Source organism: Haliotis rufescens, unplaced genomic scaffold (genome assembly GCF_023055435.1).
Source record: "Haliotis rufescens isolate VD_foot unplaced genomic scaffold, xgHalRufe1.0.p SCAF_8, whole genome shotgun sequence".
NCBI classification, from domain to species: Eukaryota; Metazoa; Mollusca; class Gastropoda; order Lepetellida; family Haliotidae; genus Haliotis; species Haliotis rufescens.
In genome coordinates this window covers 34318122-34338308 of record NW_025964372.1, presented here as the reverse complement: position 1 = coordinate 34338308, position 20187 = coordinate 34318122, and the positions used below count along the sequence as shown (strand labels likewise).

Genomic DNA, 20187 nt, shown 5'->3' with positions numbered 1-20187 from the left:
GCAAGTCTCAACATGAATCAAATGTGCTAGGCTTACCGATTTTCCTCAAGCCACATCCCAATAAAAACTTCTGACATGCATACTCACCGTCAAAAGACACATGAATACCATACATGTTGGTTAATATATGAATAAATATGCATAGTCAAGAGATATTAGATTTGTTTGATACACAAACAAAATACTGTTATGCTGTGTGAACCAACATTGGGACATTCCAATGAGGAGCACTGCGGGGTGGTGTATATATAGAATAGGTAATATAGCTGTTATATCCCGTTCTCCCTGTTTCAGGCAAGATGGAGGAGCAATGCGGGGTGGTGCTTAACGTTTCTCCAGGTGTATATATATATAGATAATATAGTTGTTATATCCCATTCTCCCTGTTTCAGGCAAGATGAAGGAGCACTGCGGGGTGGTGCTTAACGTTTCTCCAGGTGTATATATATATAGATAATATAGTTGTTATATCCCATTCTCCCTGTTTCAGGCAAGATGGAGGAGCACTGCGGGGTGGTGCTTAACGTTTCTCCAGGTGTATATATATAGAAAATATAGTTGTTATATCCCATTCTCCCTGTTTCAGGCAAGATGGAGGAGCACTGCGGGGTGGTGCTTAACGTTTCTCCAGGTGTATATATATATAGATAATATAGTTGTTATATCCCATTCTCCCTGTTTCAGGCAAGATGGAGGAGCACTGCGGGGTGGTGCTTAACGTTTCTCCAGGTGTATATATATAGATAATATAGTTGTTATATCCCATTCTCCCTGTTTCAGGCAAGATGGAGGAGCACTGCGGGGTGGTGCTTAACGTTTCTCCAGGTGTATATATATATAGATAATATAGTTGATATATCCCATTCTCCCTGTTTCAGGCAAGATGGAGGAGCACTGCGGGGTGGTGCTTAACGTTTCTCCAGGTGTATATATATAGATAATATAGTTGATATATCCCATTCTCCCTGTTTCAGGCAAGATGGAGGAGCACTGCGGGGTGGTGCCTCGCGGCTTCCTCTGCTGCCGTCTGTGCGAGGAGGAATTCCGTCAGCCCAAATTCCTTCCCTGCCTGCACTCTTTCTGTAAGGACTGTCTGCAGGCACATGTCAAGAAGTTCGCTGACGAGGATGGATACTTTGGTTGTCCAATCTGTGGCACTGAAACAACCCTCAGGCAGCAGAAGGTAGAGAAACTGCCAGATAATCTGTTTGCCAGAAGGCTGTCTAATCCGGCCATCTCCCTACCAAAGCCTCCAAAGCGGGACAAATCCCGAAATTGTCGCCAGTGTGGACAAAAGTCAGAAATATCCTTCCATTGTATAAACTGTGATGACTTCCTGTGTCAGATGTGTTCTGAGTCCCATCAGCAGCAAGAGGAAACCGCCAGTCACAGCACTCAGACCATTCAGGACTATGAAGCTCAGAACAAACCTCGGTCACGCCCCGCCTCCCCAGATACTCCGTCGGTGTTGTCCAAGTGCTGTGAGTACTACGATGCCTACGACATCGGCGCTATGTTCTGTGTGGACTGTGACATGGCACTGTGTTCAGAGTGCCATGCCAAGAGTCACCAGGAACACAGGTGTGCAGAGCTGACAGCAGTGTCTCAGAACTTCGAGATGAAGATCAAACCTCCCCTTGACCAACTGACCAATGATTCTAAGACCTTGAAGAAGACTCTGAAAGACCTGGAGATTGCTGAGAAGGTTGTTGAGAAGCAGCAGATTCGACTCCAGGCGGACGTCAAGAACAGAACCAAGGTCCTCTGCAACCTCATCACTGAGTATGAGAATGTCCTTCTTAGTGAGGTGGACAAGCGTCAGTCTCACAATCGTGAGTGCATCAACCAAAAGCGTAATGACATTGAGCTGCATCTTGCCTCTATTCAAGCTGTTACTGACCTCACTGAGAAACTTGTGTCATTTGGGTCAGAGGAAGAAAAAGTGTCCCTCAGAAAGAAAATAGGTCGGAGGGTGAGAGAACTTTGTGAGACTGAACTCCCAACACAAGCAGTGAACTTGGTGAGTCTCAACCTGTGCGAACCGGATGTCAATGTTGAGAAGATCTGTGACTTGTTTGGTGAGTTGAAAACTGGCGTAGCGAGTTGTTCCCGAAGGTCGAGCAGATCTCACATTTCCACAACCCAAGAATCGGGACATCCAAGCATCAGTGACTCAATAGAAAGTCATGACAATGACACAGAAATTACTGAGCTGGAAGACTACGAGGAACGTGACCATGACATGCTAAGTGCCAGTAACACCAGCGAGACCTTCAGGGCAATACAGGAGGAACCAGAGGAACAAGAGCAGGAACAGTCTAACTCCTCCTTCCAGTCCTCCACACAGGAGGAGGTGCCCTCTCTCACTCTGGACACTCCAGCCAAGGAGCTTGCCCTCCCATCTAACATCCAGCGAGACTGCATCAAGGGAATGGGGGTCAACCAGAGTGGGGACATCATCATCGGTGCAGCATCGGCAGGAAGTCAATGTGTTTACTACGTAGAAAAAAGGGGCATCATCCGGGGCCAAATTCCAGTTGAAAAGGGCTGGAATATTCACTCCGTTGCTCCAGACGGAAAAGTGGCTGTTGCGGTTACAAGGGGAGACAATCGGTACAAGGTCAAGGTCTTGTCGAATGATGGCTGTGGCACAGTTCTTGCCAATCTTCATCTTGAAAGTTTTGGGTTGAATTATGTTGCCCCATACTCCCAGGGTCAAGTGATCATTTCTTCAAGCAGGTACGCCCAACTCAACCGCAACTACGGCAAGTCAGCCAAGTCCGGTGGGAATGTGGCAGTGTACAACAAAGATGGTCAAATCACACTACGCATCACAAATGACGACTTTGTTGATGAAGGACTTTACCTTTTTGAAAAGCCACAGCACATTGCTGTTGACAATGCTGAAAACTTTTTCGTGTGTGATCCGTCCAGTCATATTGTGTCTGGTTTTAATAAGGATGGCGTGTTGTTATTCGAGTATGGCAACACAGACAGTGACGGGGAAATCTACCAGGGTCCTGACCTGGTGTGCGTGGACAGAAATAAGAACGTGCTCGTCACGGATAAGCGTGAAGGTCGCATTGACCTCCTCACCTATGAAGGCCAGTTACAGAAGTGTTTCTTCCTGGAGGACGTCGTTAAGTTTGTGTCGGTAAGCTCTGACAATATGCTCGTTATAGGCACGACAGAGGGCACGATCAAGTTTCATGAATATCTGTGATTTCAGTTTCCGTCCATCTCAGATAAAGGGAACTTTGTTCTTTCAAATTCATGAACTTGATGTATTAATGTAACTTTCTAGTCTGGACAATATCTTATATTGATACTAGTGACACTCTACTTGTATTCAACTATGGATAACTTAAAATATATCCTTGATGGTCTTAATTACTGTGATTTATCTGTATATATAATTTCTGGTTATAACATCTGAAACAGTGCCAATAGAGACAGAAAAATATATTATTAACTTAACAATCTGACAACTTGAATTTTGCCTGGGAAAACACTGTACAAACTAAAATGATCAGTAGTCGGGGATTTATCTAGACCTGCTCAGAGGCCGAAACTGTTTCAAATACATATCCATGAATATCTTGATGACTTTTTCGTCAAAGTATTTCTACATTAAGATATTTGTGATGTATGCCTACCATATTTTCATCATCCACAAACTATGTATACCAGACCTTATTTATTTATCATGTTTATGGCGCATATTTCTACTTATGTGCTCTCAGATGTCCATTCCATGATCTCAGAACTATTCATAACAACTTTTAACAAACCAGTAAACAAATATTTTATCATATTTATCACAGCTTATTATATTGACATGCCCATTGCCAGATACTATTTTGACATGTCTTTCATCTCACGTAAATCAGATCTTTTACTCGGATATGATACTTCTCCATGTGAAGATCTGACGACCTCTCCATGGAAGGTCGCATCGGGTGAACTTCACAATCAGCCAATCACTAGTGAGGCTTCTAAATTCACGGTATGAGCAAGCATTCAGACCAGCATATCTTATTCTGTATATCAAAAATGAAATTAAACAGCCAGTTTCAAATGTAAATAATAAAAACTATGCAGTACATTGTTGTGGTTATTTCAAACATCCTGTCATTTGTAAGTGCTATTCTTTCAAAAGGGAGTATCATTGAAGGAAGTTCGCTAAAAGCAGAGATCTGATTTATTCTCTACTATAAACTACCAGCTCAGAACCAGTGAAGATCCGGGGTAGAATAGATCTTCAGCAACCCATGCTTGCCGTAAAAGGCGACTATGCTTGTCGTAAGAGGCGAGTGGTCAAGCTCGCTGACTTGGTTGAACATGTCATCGATTCCAATTGCGTGGATCGATGCTCATGATATCAATCACTGGATTCTCTGGTCCAGACTCGATTATTTACAGACCGCCGTCATATAGCTGGAATATTGCTGAGTGCAGCGTTATACAACAAACAGAGAGGTGAATTATCAAAGTTGGTTGAACAACCAGGCCAATCTCTTACATTAAGTTGACTTACCAAGTTGGTTGAAAAAGCAGGCCATTCTCTTACATTAAATTGACTTATGAATTTGGTTGAACAAGCTGGCCAATCTCTTACATTAAATTGCGGCGTTAAACAAACAAACAAACAAACCAGCTCAGAGTAAAGATGTAAACCAGTTCATGTTGCTTCTTTGTTTGGGTTTAATGGATCAGAAAATACACATGGTCTGAAACTTCATTTTCTGATACTTCAGGACATACAGTTTCAGTTAAATGTACATTGCTGACAAGCTCATATCCGATTTGGCCAAAGGATACTGTTACATTTCCTGCCAGCATTTGCTAAATGAAAACAAAGCCATATTAATAATTGTAATGTGTCCAACCCGGAGTGCTTGCAATTTCCTGATAATTAATCTGTCAGATCAAGACGACAGGGCATGAAATGAAATGATTGTGTTGAGTAGAAGTCCCCTACCTGTGATAGCTCCAGTATCTGTGCCCAGCTGGTGTATAACATACATAATGTCCTATCTGTTTATGACTGTTTGAACAATGTTGAACAATGCCATGTAACTTGTCAGTGTGAATTCAGTCCAATAATCCTTGCAGTCTCATGTTGCACTGTCTGTGATATTTCTGACACCAGTCTCATGTTGTTTGTTGTTGTTTTGTGCCAAATTGTGTCACAATATATCTTATTATTCCATATTACTGTCCATATAGGTAATGTAAAGGAATAAAAAAACACTCTTCATAAGAACACACGTTTCACTTTTCATATGGCAGATGAAATTGGTGCCTTTTAAAACTAACTTTTTGTGTATGTATATCACAAGATAAGACATGCTACAGAATGTAGTATAATTCCCAAACTACAGGGATAACTCTTTCCAATCCTTGTATAACCCATATAATCAATCACTGGCTAAAAGATATATCATTGTATTAACTTCAAAGACATGTGGCAGAAATAAAATAATTCTTCATATTGGTCAAAAGTGTGTGTTATCATTGGGTCAGTATTGTTGTTTTAAGCTGCAGCTGCATCATTGCAACAACCTGTTAATAACTAGAGGATGCTGACATGTGTAGGATCCATGCCTTCCATGTACAATGACAAAATAAGGCAATATATTTTAAAGTTTGTTGAAATAAAGTTGTGGATTTTATGAGTGCTTCTGATGCATCCAATTTGGCACTTGGTCAACCCAAATGTCTTGGTTTCCCTCTCAATGGAAAGATATAGTATTAAATCATGTGGCCATGTATTTGAGTGAGTGAGTATGGTCTTATGCCGCTTTTAGCAATATTCCAACAATATCAGGGCGGGGGACACCAGAAATGTTCTTCACACATTGTACCCATGTCGGGAATCGAACCCGGGTCTTCGGCATGACGAGCGAAAGCTTTAACCACTAGGCTACCCGACCGCCCCGCCATGTATTTGAAACAAGGCATGTATGTACGGTGACACCCTGTTAATCTGGACAGTCTCCTTCAAGGTAAAATTGTCCAGATAAACAGGTTTATGGATTAACGAACCATGGGTACACTGTAATATCACCTTAAATTCAAAAGACTTTCCAACAGTGATTATCATGAAAGTGAGTGAGTGAGTGAGTGAATGTGGTTTTACACCACTTTTAGCAATTTTCCAGCAAATCACGGCAGGGGATACCAGAAATGGGCTTCACATACTATACCCATGTCAGGAAACGAATCCGGGACTTGGGCGTGACGAGCGAACGCTTTAATCACAACGCTACCCGACCGCCCTGATTATCAGGAAAGCTGGGATTCTGGCTAAACAGGCACCAGACTATCGGGCTTTCTCTGTATTCGTACAGACATGTTACGTTACTTACAAGTGAAAATAGTTTAGGGCTGCACTCAGCAATGCTACAGTTATTTCAAAGTGGAACATAAATAACCAAATCTTGACGAGTCAAACCAGTGGTTGATACCATGAGCAACAATCCATGCCACAGAGGAAGGATGACACACAAGAGGCGAATGGTATAAAACGAGGGACGCAAAAAAACCCATGTACCCCAAGTGATCCTGCTACAACAAATTGATCTTAACGACACATTTTAATGTGATATTGTAAAAGAATTAACACAAATTCAAAATTGATAAAAAACAGCTGTTTGATTGAGGTGTGGTTAACTTGGGCTATGTCACTTGACTTCCATTGACTCTGAAAAAGCGTGTGGCTTTTTGCTTTGAAGCGGGGTAAAACACATTTATTCCCCCGCTGAGAAATTCATTATCCTCCAAGCACTTGACACAATTTTTCACATGGACCAATCAGATCTCATCAGTCTGACATGGAGGTATGATAATGAATTTAATGTGCCTTCCTTGGGATGCAAAATTCTTTTGTCTGCATCCATTTGAGCGTACTTGGCTTACATTTTTTGCATCACGAGGATCTGTACAATCATGGCAAAATATTCTAATGGAGTAGTGTTGAGAACAGCCAAGCCGTCCTGCACCAGGACACCACCCTGAAAATGATACCATGTAGGTCTGTTGTGTGGGGATGGTTAATGGAGCTATGTTTAGCATTGTAAAACTTACCTCTCTCAGGTTGTCCGGGTACAGGGGGACTGTCTGCAGCTCATCCGGAGTGAACACTGCGTACCCCTCATGAACCAAGTGGTCATTGACATGGAGGTCGACATCCGAGGTGGTGTCTGTCAGACACATGGACAGCACTCGACTCTGAAGAATGTAGGAGTGAGTGAGTGAGTTTTGGTTTTTTTACGCCGCTTGTAGCAATATTCCAGCAATATCACAGCGGGGGACACCAGAAATGGGCTTCACACATTGTACCCATGTCGGGAATCAAACCCAGGTCTTTGGCGTGACAAGCGAACACTTTGACCACTTGGCTACCCGCCACCCCTGGAGTAGTATAGGTACAAGGATAGTGCCAATGGTCAGAATTCATAGAGTATGAGTAACCGGGTCTTCGGCGTGACGAGCTAATGCCTTAACCACTTGGCTACCCGACCGCCCCTAAGAATGTAGGAAAGGGAATAAATGTTGTTTTACAGTCAGCAATGTAACAGCCACAATCCGCAATGATCCAGTGTATCATACATAATTTATTATGATTTATACCCTGGACCCATTTGCAATATCTTCGTTTAAAGACCTGGGTCCACTTGCACAAAGCGATCTTAGCACTACGACTATTGTAAGCCAATGTTAAAGTATGGGAGTTAAGATCATCTTAGCACTAAGATCGCTTTGTGCAAGTGGGCCCTGTTTAACTGACATGATGGCATAAAGAGTTCTTTCTTTTCTGAAACCCTGCGATATATCACTAGTACTTGACCCCCTTCTTGCATGACATTTCTAATACAACTGGTAACGCTTTGGCCGATTTATAGTGCTAGCCCACTGAGATACCATGCCGCAGTTTAACATGAATACCCCACTCAGACACAGTATACTGACTCAGAGTCGACCTGTCCTTGTTTTAGCCCCTTAAAGCCGAGCGCCAGAAAGGGTAACAACAAGTACAAATCTTTTGGCATGACACAGCCGGGGATCAAACCCCTGACATTCTGCTCCCCGGGCGGACGCTCTACCACTCGACCACAGAGGCAGTCCTTGCTCACTTCTGACTACTGGGATCAACTTCCAGGAGAAAAATCTTTGATAACAGTCTCCTGATTTCGCAAAAATATACTGGGGATTCTTTCACATAAGGTCGCAATTTTGAATGTAAATCACATTCATCCACCAGAAGGGCACTTTGGCTTTGATTTCAAGCTCATGAGCTAATGGTGGGTGAGTGAAGTGAAGAACCTGATGTTTGACCTAAACCTCCTGTCTCCCCCCGTGTCTTACCTTCTGAGAAGTAATCAGCGCTATCATCGGCTTGTTCGTGCAAATCTTCAGCATCTCCAGCTTTCCTTGTTCGGTCCATTTCTGTAAGAATAGAAGGAGGTATTTTATAGACAAGGAACTAGGTATGTATAGTGACAGTCAACAAGATCGGTATCTTTCAGCTGGGTCTCTGTTACATTTTGTGCAGTTTCAGTGAATACTGTTAAACACAGCACTCAGCAATATTCCAGCTGTGTATAGTCAGGGCCAGGCAACACAGTGGTTGATATCACAAACACAAATCCACTAGGGCAGGACGACACTCAAATAGCAACCAACCAATCCACAGTGGGGCTTTGCAACAAGCATGTGATACTGGGAGCTTATTCTACATCGCATTCAAGATGATTGCATTTACCGTATTCAACTTAATAAGCGCCCCGCTCTAATAAGCGCCCACGGCGATATTTGCTAATTTATTGGCTAGTGAACAATCCCAATTGGCACCCCTTCCGATTGATCAATGTACACAAGACTTATTTTTTCGCGTATAATATGCATTTTATGCATCCTTAATTATGGGCAATTAAATTCTGGAAAAATATATCTGTCGTACATAAACATTTCAGGCTGTAAGCATAAACCATGAAATTTATCTTTCAACTCTGTTTTTTTTTTACCAAAATAATATTCTAATAAGAGCCCCCTATTTCTAATTTTGAGAGCGCCCTGGGCACTTATTACGTTGAATACGGTATATATAGCGATGTGCATGCATGCATGCATGCATGCATGCGCACATGTTGCTGCTTGTTCTAGTCCAGAAAATGCCGGTTGTTTAGCGCTAGCCTACTGAAATACCATGCCAGAGTCTTAACATGGGTACCAAGCTCAGACACAATATACTGACTCTGAGATGACAAGCCCTTAGCCCCTTATTAGTGAGGGCCAGCCAGGGCAAAAACAAGTTCCATCTTTTGACATCTTTTGGGATGACAAGGCCAGGGATTGTACAATCGACCTTGGGTTTATGATGTGCCCAAGGGATGCAACTCTGCACAGCGAATTATGGGGCCTTGGACAACCCGTGCCCCTGAATTACTGATGAGAGAATTTGCCAAAACATTGGTGCATAGCACATGAAGATTCGATACTATAATTGTATCACTGGTTGAGGTACTGATGCTACTCAAAAGGAGTTAAAGAAAAAGAATTCGTATGTCTACAGTTAATGTCATGGCTGGTGGGAATTGCAAAACACAAATTGTGGGTGTTCTTTAACTTGTTTTGAGTAGTATATATGTAATACTTGTATTGTATGTGCACAATATATTTCAGTGCATCACCTCATTTTAATTTTGAGTATTTGTCTGTTTGTCAAATACAGACTTAAAACCTAAATCATCACCATCATCATCTTGTGTCATTTTTTCTGTATAGTGATAAATCGTGACTTTGTCAAATTCCCAGTATGAATCTGCAGTTACCTCCCCTGAAGGTTGAATGTTGGACAGTCTCGCCTGAACAGCCTGGGCGGGAAGCTTGAGATAACGGGACCTGAGGAGGAGAATACATCCAGCTCACGCACATATCATGGGCAGTCATTACTTCACACAAGTACAAAAACAGCAACTTTTAGTTTTGGAAGTAAATAAACTCTGATCGGTCACTCATACAGTGAATTCAGTACCATTGGCACTATCCTTGTACCTATACTACTCCAGGGGCGGCGGGTAGCCGAGTGGTTAAAGCGTTCGCTTGTCACGCCGAGGACCTAGGTTCGATTCCCGACATGGGAAAGCTACTCTAACCCTAGTCTATGAGACGTCACAGCCACGGTCAGACGTTGTTGACAGTCTGTCTGTCCTGTCATAACATTAAGAAGTGTAGTCAGATGTACACACAGCGACAAAACGAAACATGGTAACAATTCAAACATATGTCGGCCAAATCCAACTATTTTAATTGGTGGAGAAGGTTTCAAGCCGCAGAGGTCTACAAGCACAGATATGGCTACTGATGACGCTTGGCTAGGCCTCGTGCCCTCGCAAAATTGTTTCAAAATTTATATCTCCAAAGTTGCCAAAATAAAATGCCTTAGCTACGTTACAGTTAGACACTGATTTTCAGTATATTAGACTGTTCTTTTGATAATGATAGCAATTATCCCTGTTGTTTACCCAGATTCCCGATGATTAATTCTGACTCGATTGCCGAATGACGAGGGCGACGCCATGTTTGTTTATGAACAGTGAAAGTAGTCCCTACTTGACCTTTGATATTTGCATCTCTATCTGCATATGACCCCAACGGATATCGTTTTTATCTGTTGGCTTTATCCTGCCGAGAAACCTACCCATTATATGATAAAAAAACATTTTTGTCCAGTGCATATTTCAGTAGAATGGCATATCTGATTATCCTAATCAAAGGTTGAGTAGTATATTAAGGGTCTCAGTATTTTGTTTTGTTTGTTTGTTTCTTGTTTAACGCTGCACTTAGCAATATTCAAGCTATTTGACAGCAGTCTGTAAATAATCAAGTTTGGAGCAGACAATCCAGTGATTCATATCATGAGCATCGATCTACATAATTCGGATACGATGGCATGCGTCAACCAAGTCAGCGAACATGACCACCCGTTCTGTTAGTCCCCTCTTACGGCAAGCATGGACCCCTTCTATTCTTCATGGATAGGTTTCATTATTATAGCATTACACTTCTACTGAGTTGACACTGATCTTTAAGTCCAGAGCATAGTGTAACAAGCACTACACACGCTGGATTTGGGATTCAAATCCACAACCAACATTTCACTGCATGTGTAAGGAACACAACTCTGCACAGACTTGTGACATCTGGATCACTCCTGTCCTCTAAGGCTTAAAAAAATAAAAAAATTGGTTCTCAGGCATTGGTTTTTGAAAACATAGTGCGGGCGGGCGGTGTCTTTTTGTTTGTTTTTTGTTGTTGTTCAAACTAGTATGTAGCCAAACAAACAGTTGTGTCCAATCAACCTGGGAAAGGGCCTCCCTACAAAATGTATTCCTGGATGAGTAAAATACTGGAATACAGTATTTGAGTACTGTTGGACTATTTAAGGATTTGTTGGGTTTTTTAAAAATGGAAATAAAAATGAATAGTGCAGCGAACTTTATGATGATGCGGGCGGTGCCTGAGAACCAAGACTGTTAATTTTTTTTAGCCTTAATTTTACACAAAAGCATAATCTACATTCAATTGTTCTCTGTACAAGATCCTGGCATCTCACCGCAGTAGTCTCAGTGTCTTCTTCTGCACGGAGCAGGTGTTGCCGTAGTCAACGTAGTACACCTGCACACAGAACAGGGCAAAATATGTATTATCACAGTAGGTCATTATCAATATCTCTTACCGGTGACCCAAAGTTTACAAATGTGACATGAAATAGAAGAAGAGTAACATTTTCTTCCTGCTGTGTCCTGCTTTATTTCAGTCTTAGAATTTGAAGAATTTAGCAGTGGAACCCATGAGGTTAAATCCCTGCGACAGCTGACTCACGTCCACGAAGTCCATGGTCCTGATGCTGGTGATGATGCCACGGTGCCAGTTCTGGTCCTCGGGGAACAACACAGCCACCACCTGCCCCACGGCCAGCAGCGACTCCGGAACCTTGTACTGGTTGCCACTGCTGCTCCGATAAAACCTAAAAACAACCACAGCTGCCAATCAGCATGTTCTGTAACCCCAGCGTGTTTAACGACACATTGAACATTATTCTCTCAAGCAGGTGTCCATATTGTCACTGCGGATTCTGCTGATCAAAGAATGAACATGTCTCCTGTATACCTTGGATGCTGCTGCTGCTCCATGGTCTAGTACCCATGTCCTGTACATGTCCAGAGGAGGTAACGTATTTGCCGTAAAAAACACCCCGAACCCTTTGAAATTGACAGGGGCAGTGCCTAATAAATCCATACACAATGATTTAAATTTGTTTTCAGAGATCGAGGGGTAGTGAACAAACGTAGTTCAAACGTCTATGAAAATAAAACTTTTTTGATAATAGTTACTGAATATATATATATATTTCTCAAATGGAAAACAAGAATGTAAAACAGTACAAAAGTGTAACAGACCAAATTGTGGTACTTGCCCTCATGTTTTACAATGTTCTTCTTTTACATTCAAAGACGGAAAAACTTTCTATGTCCGTGAAAATATGAATTGTGCTTCAAAAAACTTGATTTATGTCATACAATGTACTGGACTCAGTCAACACATTGATCAGTGTGCCGGGAATAAAACACCAAATTTTGTGATATTCCCGTTTTACAAATGTGACAATGATGCATTGAGAAAGATAAAAGAAAGTTATTTTATTAATACTTTCAAACCAAAATTAAATGGCCAGAAATAATTGAATTATTTTATACAATTACAATGTATTGTACATTTTACTGCCACTACAATACTTATTTCTGTATGTGTTGTACGCCTGCCCTATCGTCTTACGCCTGTCTTATTGTGACGTCACAAAGTTAGATTGCACTGTGACGTCAAACAGCGTAACGGTATAACTGTACTCTTGAAAATCACATGCATGAAACCGGTTGAGTAAATTATACAGCTCATCTTTGGACTTTTGTATTTTATATATATAAAATACATATATTTGTATATAAAATACAAAAGTTCAAAGATGAGCTGTATCATTTACTCAACCGGTTTCACACATGTGATTTTCAAGAGTACAGTATATATATATCTTAGAGTTACAGATTGGTACAGAAGTTGGTCAGACAGGAGTGTATTGGAGCAGGGCGTCTAATGCAGTGAATACGGTAATTAGAACCAAGTGTGAACTTGGTGAGAAGAGGTGAGGTGAAATAGGGTTGAACATTGTGTTCAAGATAACTGCACTAATATAGCGACATGCTACTTGTACTAGTCCGGACTAATGCCACATTTATAGCGTTAGCCTACTGAGACACCATGTCACAGTTTAAAATGGATAACCCACTCAGATGCAGTATACGGACTCCAAGCCTACCAGTCCTTGTTATAGCCAATTAATGCTGAGCACACGGCAGGGAAACAAGTAGGGATGGTATGATACACCAACTGTGCAATTTGATGCTCATCACGATACCTTGCTCACAATCTGATACATATCACAATACATGCATGTGTTCTTATCTGTGGTGCGTAAGCCATCGGTTTCATAAACAGGATGGCAAATACATGGCACACTGATGATTTATAGTTGGCAGTGTCACACATGGCGCAAAGGATGAAAATATTTTTGTTTTCACTACTAATCAGTGTTCAGTGTAACAGTTATTAAAGCAAGCAATAAATGCAAGAACCAATCTCATTAAAATCAGACCTTAGTTCTCGCTACTGCTAAACAAAGATCTGAGGACATCCCATTAGGGGTCACGTCGGAACGACCTTTCATCCGACCAATCAGAGCGTCGCTTGCCAGATCATGAAAGTGACAGTCGGAACGTGTTTTCTAATCATGCAACCACGAAATATTTAACATGGGGTATTCCAAACGACAGTTACGGGTTTTATGATTACACATGTATATCCATACAATCTAGGCCATCTGTAAGCCATTCCAGAGTGTTCTTCTTATCAGTTTTAATTCTTTTAATCGAGAATACGTCAAAATATGTTTCGAAGCGTAGTCGCCAGTTTGAAACTAGAGTCGTAAAGCTCGAGAAAGCTGCCTTCTGATTGGCTAATGTCGATTTCTTGTCAGTCATTTCATTGGTCGGTCAATATTCGTGAAAGGCCGTTCTGACGTGACCCGTAATTGGATGTCCACAGATCTTTGTTTAGTGGTAGCGAGAACAAAGATCAGATTTTAATGAGATTGCGCAAGAACTGATATCGTTCACTTAGTGTACGGCCGTGATTGATACAGATAGGGTGAGGTTCCGAAATTGAAACACATATTTTACATGTTACATGTTTTCATTACGAAAAAAGGTATTTAAGAGCAAAACATATGTAAACATTTAAGCCAAAATTAAAAAATAACTGTAAATAGTAAAGAATATAATCTGAGCAGAAAATTATGGTGAGAAAGGCTTGGATTATATGAAGCACAGGTGTCCCGAAAATGATAGAGTGACAAGTTAGCGACTTTCGTCATGTGACTCTGGTGCGCCTGAGCCGATCAGGGGCACTGGAAGTCTTTCAGACATGAGATGAGATAAACAATTAGGATGAGTCAGGAAAAGGTAAAATAATGAAAATCAAATACAGTTTCCACTGTTTGAAGATGCAGCATCTCTCGAATAATTAGAAAAATCTCATCACACTCCACGAAATTTCATTGCTTTTCGACCAGAGGTGATTTTTCTCTCATAGGCAAAATATTCCAGGATAACCCTGCTACCGAAATAAACTCGTTGACAACCACTTAATTGATATTGAAGTAAATAAATCAATTAAAAAAAATAAATACAAATATATTTTTTTAAAATTCCTTTTTACCGACCTGTCTTTCTCAAGTCAATGTTACCTCAAACACAACCACTTGAGGGGCCTCTACATAAAGTTATGTCAGCTGATTTTGAAATGATATGAATAGAAATCAGGCACTACTTAAGGTCAACTCACTCCAGATCATCCATGAGTCTCTCCAGAGCTTTGGTGTTGTTCCGCTCCCGGAACTGAGTCCAGAACAATCCCGGAGAGACGATGTTGGACACGAAGATCTCCACGTAGTCGGAGAAGTCTGGCAGAGGGAGCTGTGTGTAGTATGACCCTGGTCCCACTGCGTCCGCAGGTAGACTGTCTTGAACATTGGGAGGTGCCTGCCAACAAACTTAAAATTAGCGCTGTAACGATTCTCTGATACCCACCATGTCATCGGTACTTGGGGAAACATGATACATCAGTTTGGCCACCTGTAAGCACAGCGGAACATGAGGACATGGTGGTAATAGAGGGTTAGATAAAGCAGTAGATGATAAAGTTGTGCAATCTCATCATATCACCTCTTTGCCATCAAAGTTATCTCCATTTAATTTCTCAGCTTTCGTATGATTTTGGTTGGTTGGTTTGTTGTTTAACACCACACTCAGCAATATTCAAGCTATATGACGGCGGTCTGTAAATAATAGAGTCTGGACCAGACAATCCGGTGATTGACATCATGAGCAACGATCCACGCAATTGGGATCGATGACATGCATCAACCAAGACAGCGAGCCTGACCACCCGATCCCGTTAATCGCCTTTTACGACAAGCATAGTCACCTTTTACGGCAAGCATGGCTTTAGTACGAACCGAGTGTGTACGAATAAGATTTTGAGCAGAGCTGAATATCGCCGGACATCTTGCAATACAGGCTGACGGTACAGCTGGTACCACCACTCACCACAAATAGTAAGAAATGATAAAGTCACTGAAATACAATTCTGTAAATAACCTTAGTTTTGTTTGGGGGCTTTTCTAACCAAAAACTTATCCAAATTGAAGATGTAAACAGCATTAGAAATTGACACTAGTCCTGTAGTCCTTGCCAAACTGCCAAACAGTTAAGGTATCATAAGGACCAGTAGAAGTTTGCCATTGTTAAGGGATTTTCATTATAACGACTAGTAGACTAAAAATGTTAGTTTGCAGAGTTTATCAGATTTTTTAGCATAGTATGAGGAGAGTTCCAATTGTAAGGTGAGTGAGTGAGTTTGGTTTTACGCCACTTTTAGCAATATTCCAGCAATATCACGGCGGGGGACACCAGAAATGGGCTTCACACATTGTACCCATGACAGAATTCAAACCCGGGTCTTCAGCGAGACGAGCAAACGCTTTAACCACTAGGCTGGCTACCCGACTGCCCCTCAAATGTAAGGGGACATTTACCTTCACATATTGCTCCAATAACTCTCAACACTGCTCATATGTTAAAAGTTTCAAAAATGGGATTCACATCAATTACAAGCATCAAACAAACACATTTACACTTTAAACTCATAGTCAATAGACCTTAAAATACATGAGATAAAAACAACTGCATGTAGGTATATTGACAAACTTAATATACTTACAATATAATTATATATATTAGTTAAAAACCATTGTTCAATCAATGACTGTTGCCACACTGAGACAGGTTACAAGGGTCATGATTGGGTCTACTTTTAGTGTAAAACGAATAAATGAACTAAAGAAACAATTGTAAAGGTAAGATGAGTACATTTTTTATCATAACTAATAATTTTTTATTGTTATTACAGATTAATTGTATAATGTCCATAGCGAACTGCTGAGTGTAAATTAAAACATCACTGTAATCATAATTGTGCTACAATCTCGTAACTAGATGTAACAACACGAGAAGGCCTGTCAGCATGCACATGGTCAGTGTCTGGTATTTACAAAACTAGGACTGCAGTAATGAAAAGAAAGCTGACCCGCTGTCCTCATGTTTCCCAGTAGACTCACAGACAGACGATCCACATTCACAAAGAGACAATTTCACAATTTAGATTCAACTTGACAGCTTGTCCGCTATTCGCATGTTTTTAACTAAGCTGAAAATATAACTACAGTAGAACATGGATATAACGAACCACAAAGGACCAGAGAAATCAGTTCGTTATATCCAGTGTTTGTTATATATGTTTTCGCTCGGAAACGTCCGCCATCTTGGATAAAACAAAACATAATACACGTAATTGCAGCATTGACTTATTTTTGCAGTAATCACTTCATTGCATTCAATTGATAACATTTCATAACATTCATTGAAGTTTAACAAGGTTGATCCGTCACCGCTGAGTGTGTTGATCCGTCACCACTGATTGTGTTGATTCGCCGCGATTGTGTTGATTCACTGCTGACTGCATACAGTCAATTGTCAGTGACACTTGACACTGAGTGAGATTTCTTAGTTAGCTATACACGTCACTAATCAGTTAGCTGTATCTCTTAGTTCGCTGTAGAGAGTATGTAATATACGTAAAAAAAAATGATATTAAATAGGAGATATATGGGGGATATTTTAACAGTTCGTTGTATCTGCTTGTTCGCTCTATCCGTGTTCGTTATATCTATGTTCTACTGTACTGGGGACTCAAGGCCCCAAATTTGAGTGACTACCGACTGGTGACCTCCCCCATCGGGACCCTCAAGATGCGTACCTCAGTGACAGCAAGCGGCTGGTAGGTGTCCAGCAACTGGTCAAACTTCCGGGCCAGGTCGGAGTAGATGGCGTACAGCATGAGGCAGCCTGCACCAGACACACAGGGAGCAGTGAGAAAATGAACATGTTGACACAGGATGACAGTAGATGGTCATGATCAAGTCAATATCAAGCAATTGTCGCTGAGAGCATGAGCAACATCCTATCCCAAAGGGTACATGCAACACCCAAACCCCTTTTTAGTCCGCTATTACAACAAACATGCAGTACTGGGGACCTTCACTGACCCAGAATCCCACAGGTTTATCCACATCCTCCATGATGTTCAATAGATATCCGCATTGAAATACTAAATATTTCTGCGAATTATGATTAATAAAATCATCTTTTACATCTATGTAACGTTTGTTTGTAGTTTAATGACAAATTCAGCATTCAAGGACACACTTCAATTAGTTTGATATTCTACTTGTCCCTAATTTTGTTTGTTGTTTAATGCTGGAGGCCTGCAAATAATTAAACCTAGTCAAACCAATGATTGATATTATGAGCAACAATCCACGCCATAAGGGTATGATGGCACACATTCAACCAAATGACTGAGCCTTAAGCCCAATCCATTTTGGATGCCTCTGGGTTATCGGGACCGATTCTAACCAGGAATCAAGAGTGATGCAATACAATTGTGTATAATCTGTACACACAGTAAACTCACCATCCCCCTTGTAGTTGATCTGCAGCACATCGTCTGTGAGAGAGATACACAGTTTCTCCAGGGAGCCACAGTAGGCAATTTCGTTCTTCAATGTCCTTCCAGTCATCTCCTGCAACAAGCGGGGCGGTCGGGTAGCCAAGTGGTTAAAGCGTTCGCTCGTCACGCCGAAGACCTGGGTTTGATTCTCGACATGGGTACAATGTGTGAAGCCCATTTCTGGTGTCCCCCGCCGTGATATTGCTGGAATATTGCTAAAAGCGGTGTAAAGCCAAAACTCACTCACTCACTCACTCACTCACTCCTGCAACAAGCCATGAGTGGCAATACTTTGTTAAAACAATGCATACAGAACTGCCAACCCTTAACAGGTGAGCGTCAAAGATTATCGCACTTAGATAGCGATGTGCATACCCTTAGTGAGTGAGTATTGGTTTATGCTGCTTTTAGCAATATTCCAGCAATATCAGAGCAGGGGACACCAGGAACGGGCTTTACACATTGAACCCATGTGGGGAATCGAACCCAGGTCTTTGGCGTGATGAGCAAACACTTCAACCACTAGACTACCCCACCATCCACTAAACATGGAGATACTGGGATCTAATCTAACCTGGAATCTCCATAGGTTGACAAGCATGAGGTACTTGGTTCTACTCTAGGCCGGATTCCCCTTTATTAAAACCGCACTCAGCAATATGACGGCAGTCTGTAAATAATTGAGTCTGGACAAGACAATCCAGTGATTGCTATCATGTGCATCACTCCATCCAATTGAAATACGATGACATGCATCAACCAAGTCAGCAAACCTGACCACCCAATCCCATTAGTTACCTCTTACGACAAGCATAGTTGCCTTTTACGGCAAGAATGGGTTGCTGAAGACCTATTCTACCCCGGATATTCACGGCACTGTGGACCTAATCTGACTACCTTGTATTTAGCTGGGAACTCCTGCATGAGAATCCCTTCCTGGTGAGCCTGTAGGACCTGCCGGACGCTCTCTCGGAAACTTTGGTTCTCTTTAGGGCTCTGCAGCCCTTCTTTGGATGGCACGGCCCCAGTTGCCTTCCTCTCAACCTCATCTGCAATATAACCTCATCTGCAATATAACCTCCCTGTACAGCCCTGTTCATATCTGATCTTACTTCACTGTTTGTTTGCTTGTTTGTTTGCTTGTTTGTTGTTTAACGGAGCACTCAGCATATTCCAGCTATAATACAGCATACTGTAAATAATCGAGTCTGGACCAGACAATCCAGTGATTGACATCAGGCACATGAATCCACAAAATTGGGATACGATGACATGCATCGACCAAGTCAGCAACTCCGACCACCTGATTGAATCTTACGATTTGGTTGGTTGGTTTGTTGTTTAACGCCGCACTCAGCAATATTCCAGCTATATGACGGCGGCACGGACTTGGGATCGATGACATGCATCAACTAAGTCAGCGAGCCTGACCACCCGATCGCCTTTTACGACAAGCATATTGAATCTTATGAAAGATTGGCCTGCTGAAGATAACCCAGATCATCACAGGGTCTGAAGTGTTGGTCAGTCTACCGTGTTCCTCTGTCTTGTAGTGAGCACCAAGTAGAAGAAAGTCTCCCTTCTTGTTGGGGCGTTGGATCTCGACAAGCTGTTTTGGAAGTGTCGACATAAACTCCACCACGCTGTGAAATCCCAATTCCCTAAATGGCAGCTCCTTGTTGAACATTCCCTGAAACACAGCATCAGCGTTACCCAATGTATCCGGGGCTCAGGAAATCCTCTCTGTGTGTGTGTGCGTGTGTGTGTGTGTGTCTGTGTGTGTCTGTGTGTGTGTGTGTGTGTGTGTGTGTGTGTGTGTGTGTGGCTGCTTGTATTAGCCAGACTGATGCCGATTTATGGTGCTAGCACACTGAGATACCATGCCTCATGAATACCCCACTCAGACACAGTATACTGACTCCTAGCCTACCCGTCTTT

General features: G+C 41.7%; 2 protein-coding genes across 4 annotated transcripts in view; one reads left to right on the top strand and one right to left on the bottom strand.

Annotated features, from left to right (window-relative positions):
* LOC124141781 (E3 ubiquitin-protein ligase TRIM56-like) overlaps nt 1-4348 on the top strand; it is a 38539-nt gene extending 34191 nt beyond the window's left edge. For all 3 annotated transcript variants that reach the window (XM_046509871.2, XM_046509870.2, XM_046509872.2), the window contains exon 2: nt 975-4348. In XM_046509871.2, coding sequence (XP_046365827.1) covers nt 980-3223 — 2244 coding nt within the window. In that variant the 5' untranslated portion in view covers nt 975-979 and the 3' untranslated portion in view covers nt 3224-4348. The remainder of the gene's footprint in view (nt 1-974) is intronic.
* The window catches only part of LOC124141780 (tudor domain-containing protein 5-like), a 77190-nt gene that overhangs the window by 49579 nt on the left and 7424 nt on the right, over nt 1-20187 (bottom strand). Inside the window, exons 4-13 of the mRNA XM_046509869.2 lie at nt 19783-19939; nt 19147-19298; nt 18214-18322; nt 17497-17585; nt 14965-15161; nt 11890-12034; nt 11621-11682; nt 9837-9906; nt 8371-8451; nt 7090-7233 (exon numbers count right to left, since the gene is read on the bottom strand). Coding sequence (XP_046365825.2) covers nt 7090-7233; nt 8371-8451; nt 9837-9906; nt 11621-11682; nt 11890-12034; nt 14965-15161; nt 17497-17585; nt 18214-18322; nt 19147-19298; nt 19783-19939 — 1206 coding nt within the window. The remainder of the gene's footprint in view (nt 1-7089; nt 7234-8370; nt 8452-9836; nt 9907-11620; nt 11683-11889; nt 12035-14964; nt 15162-17496; nt 17586-18213; nt 18323-19146; nt 19299-19782; nt 19940-20187) is intronic.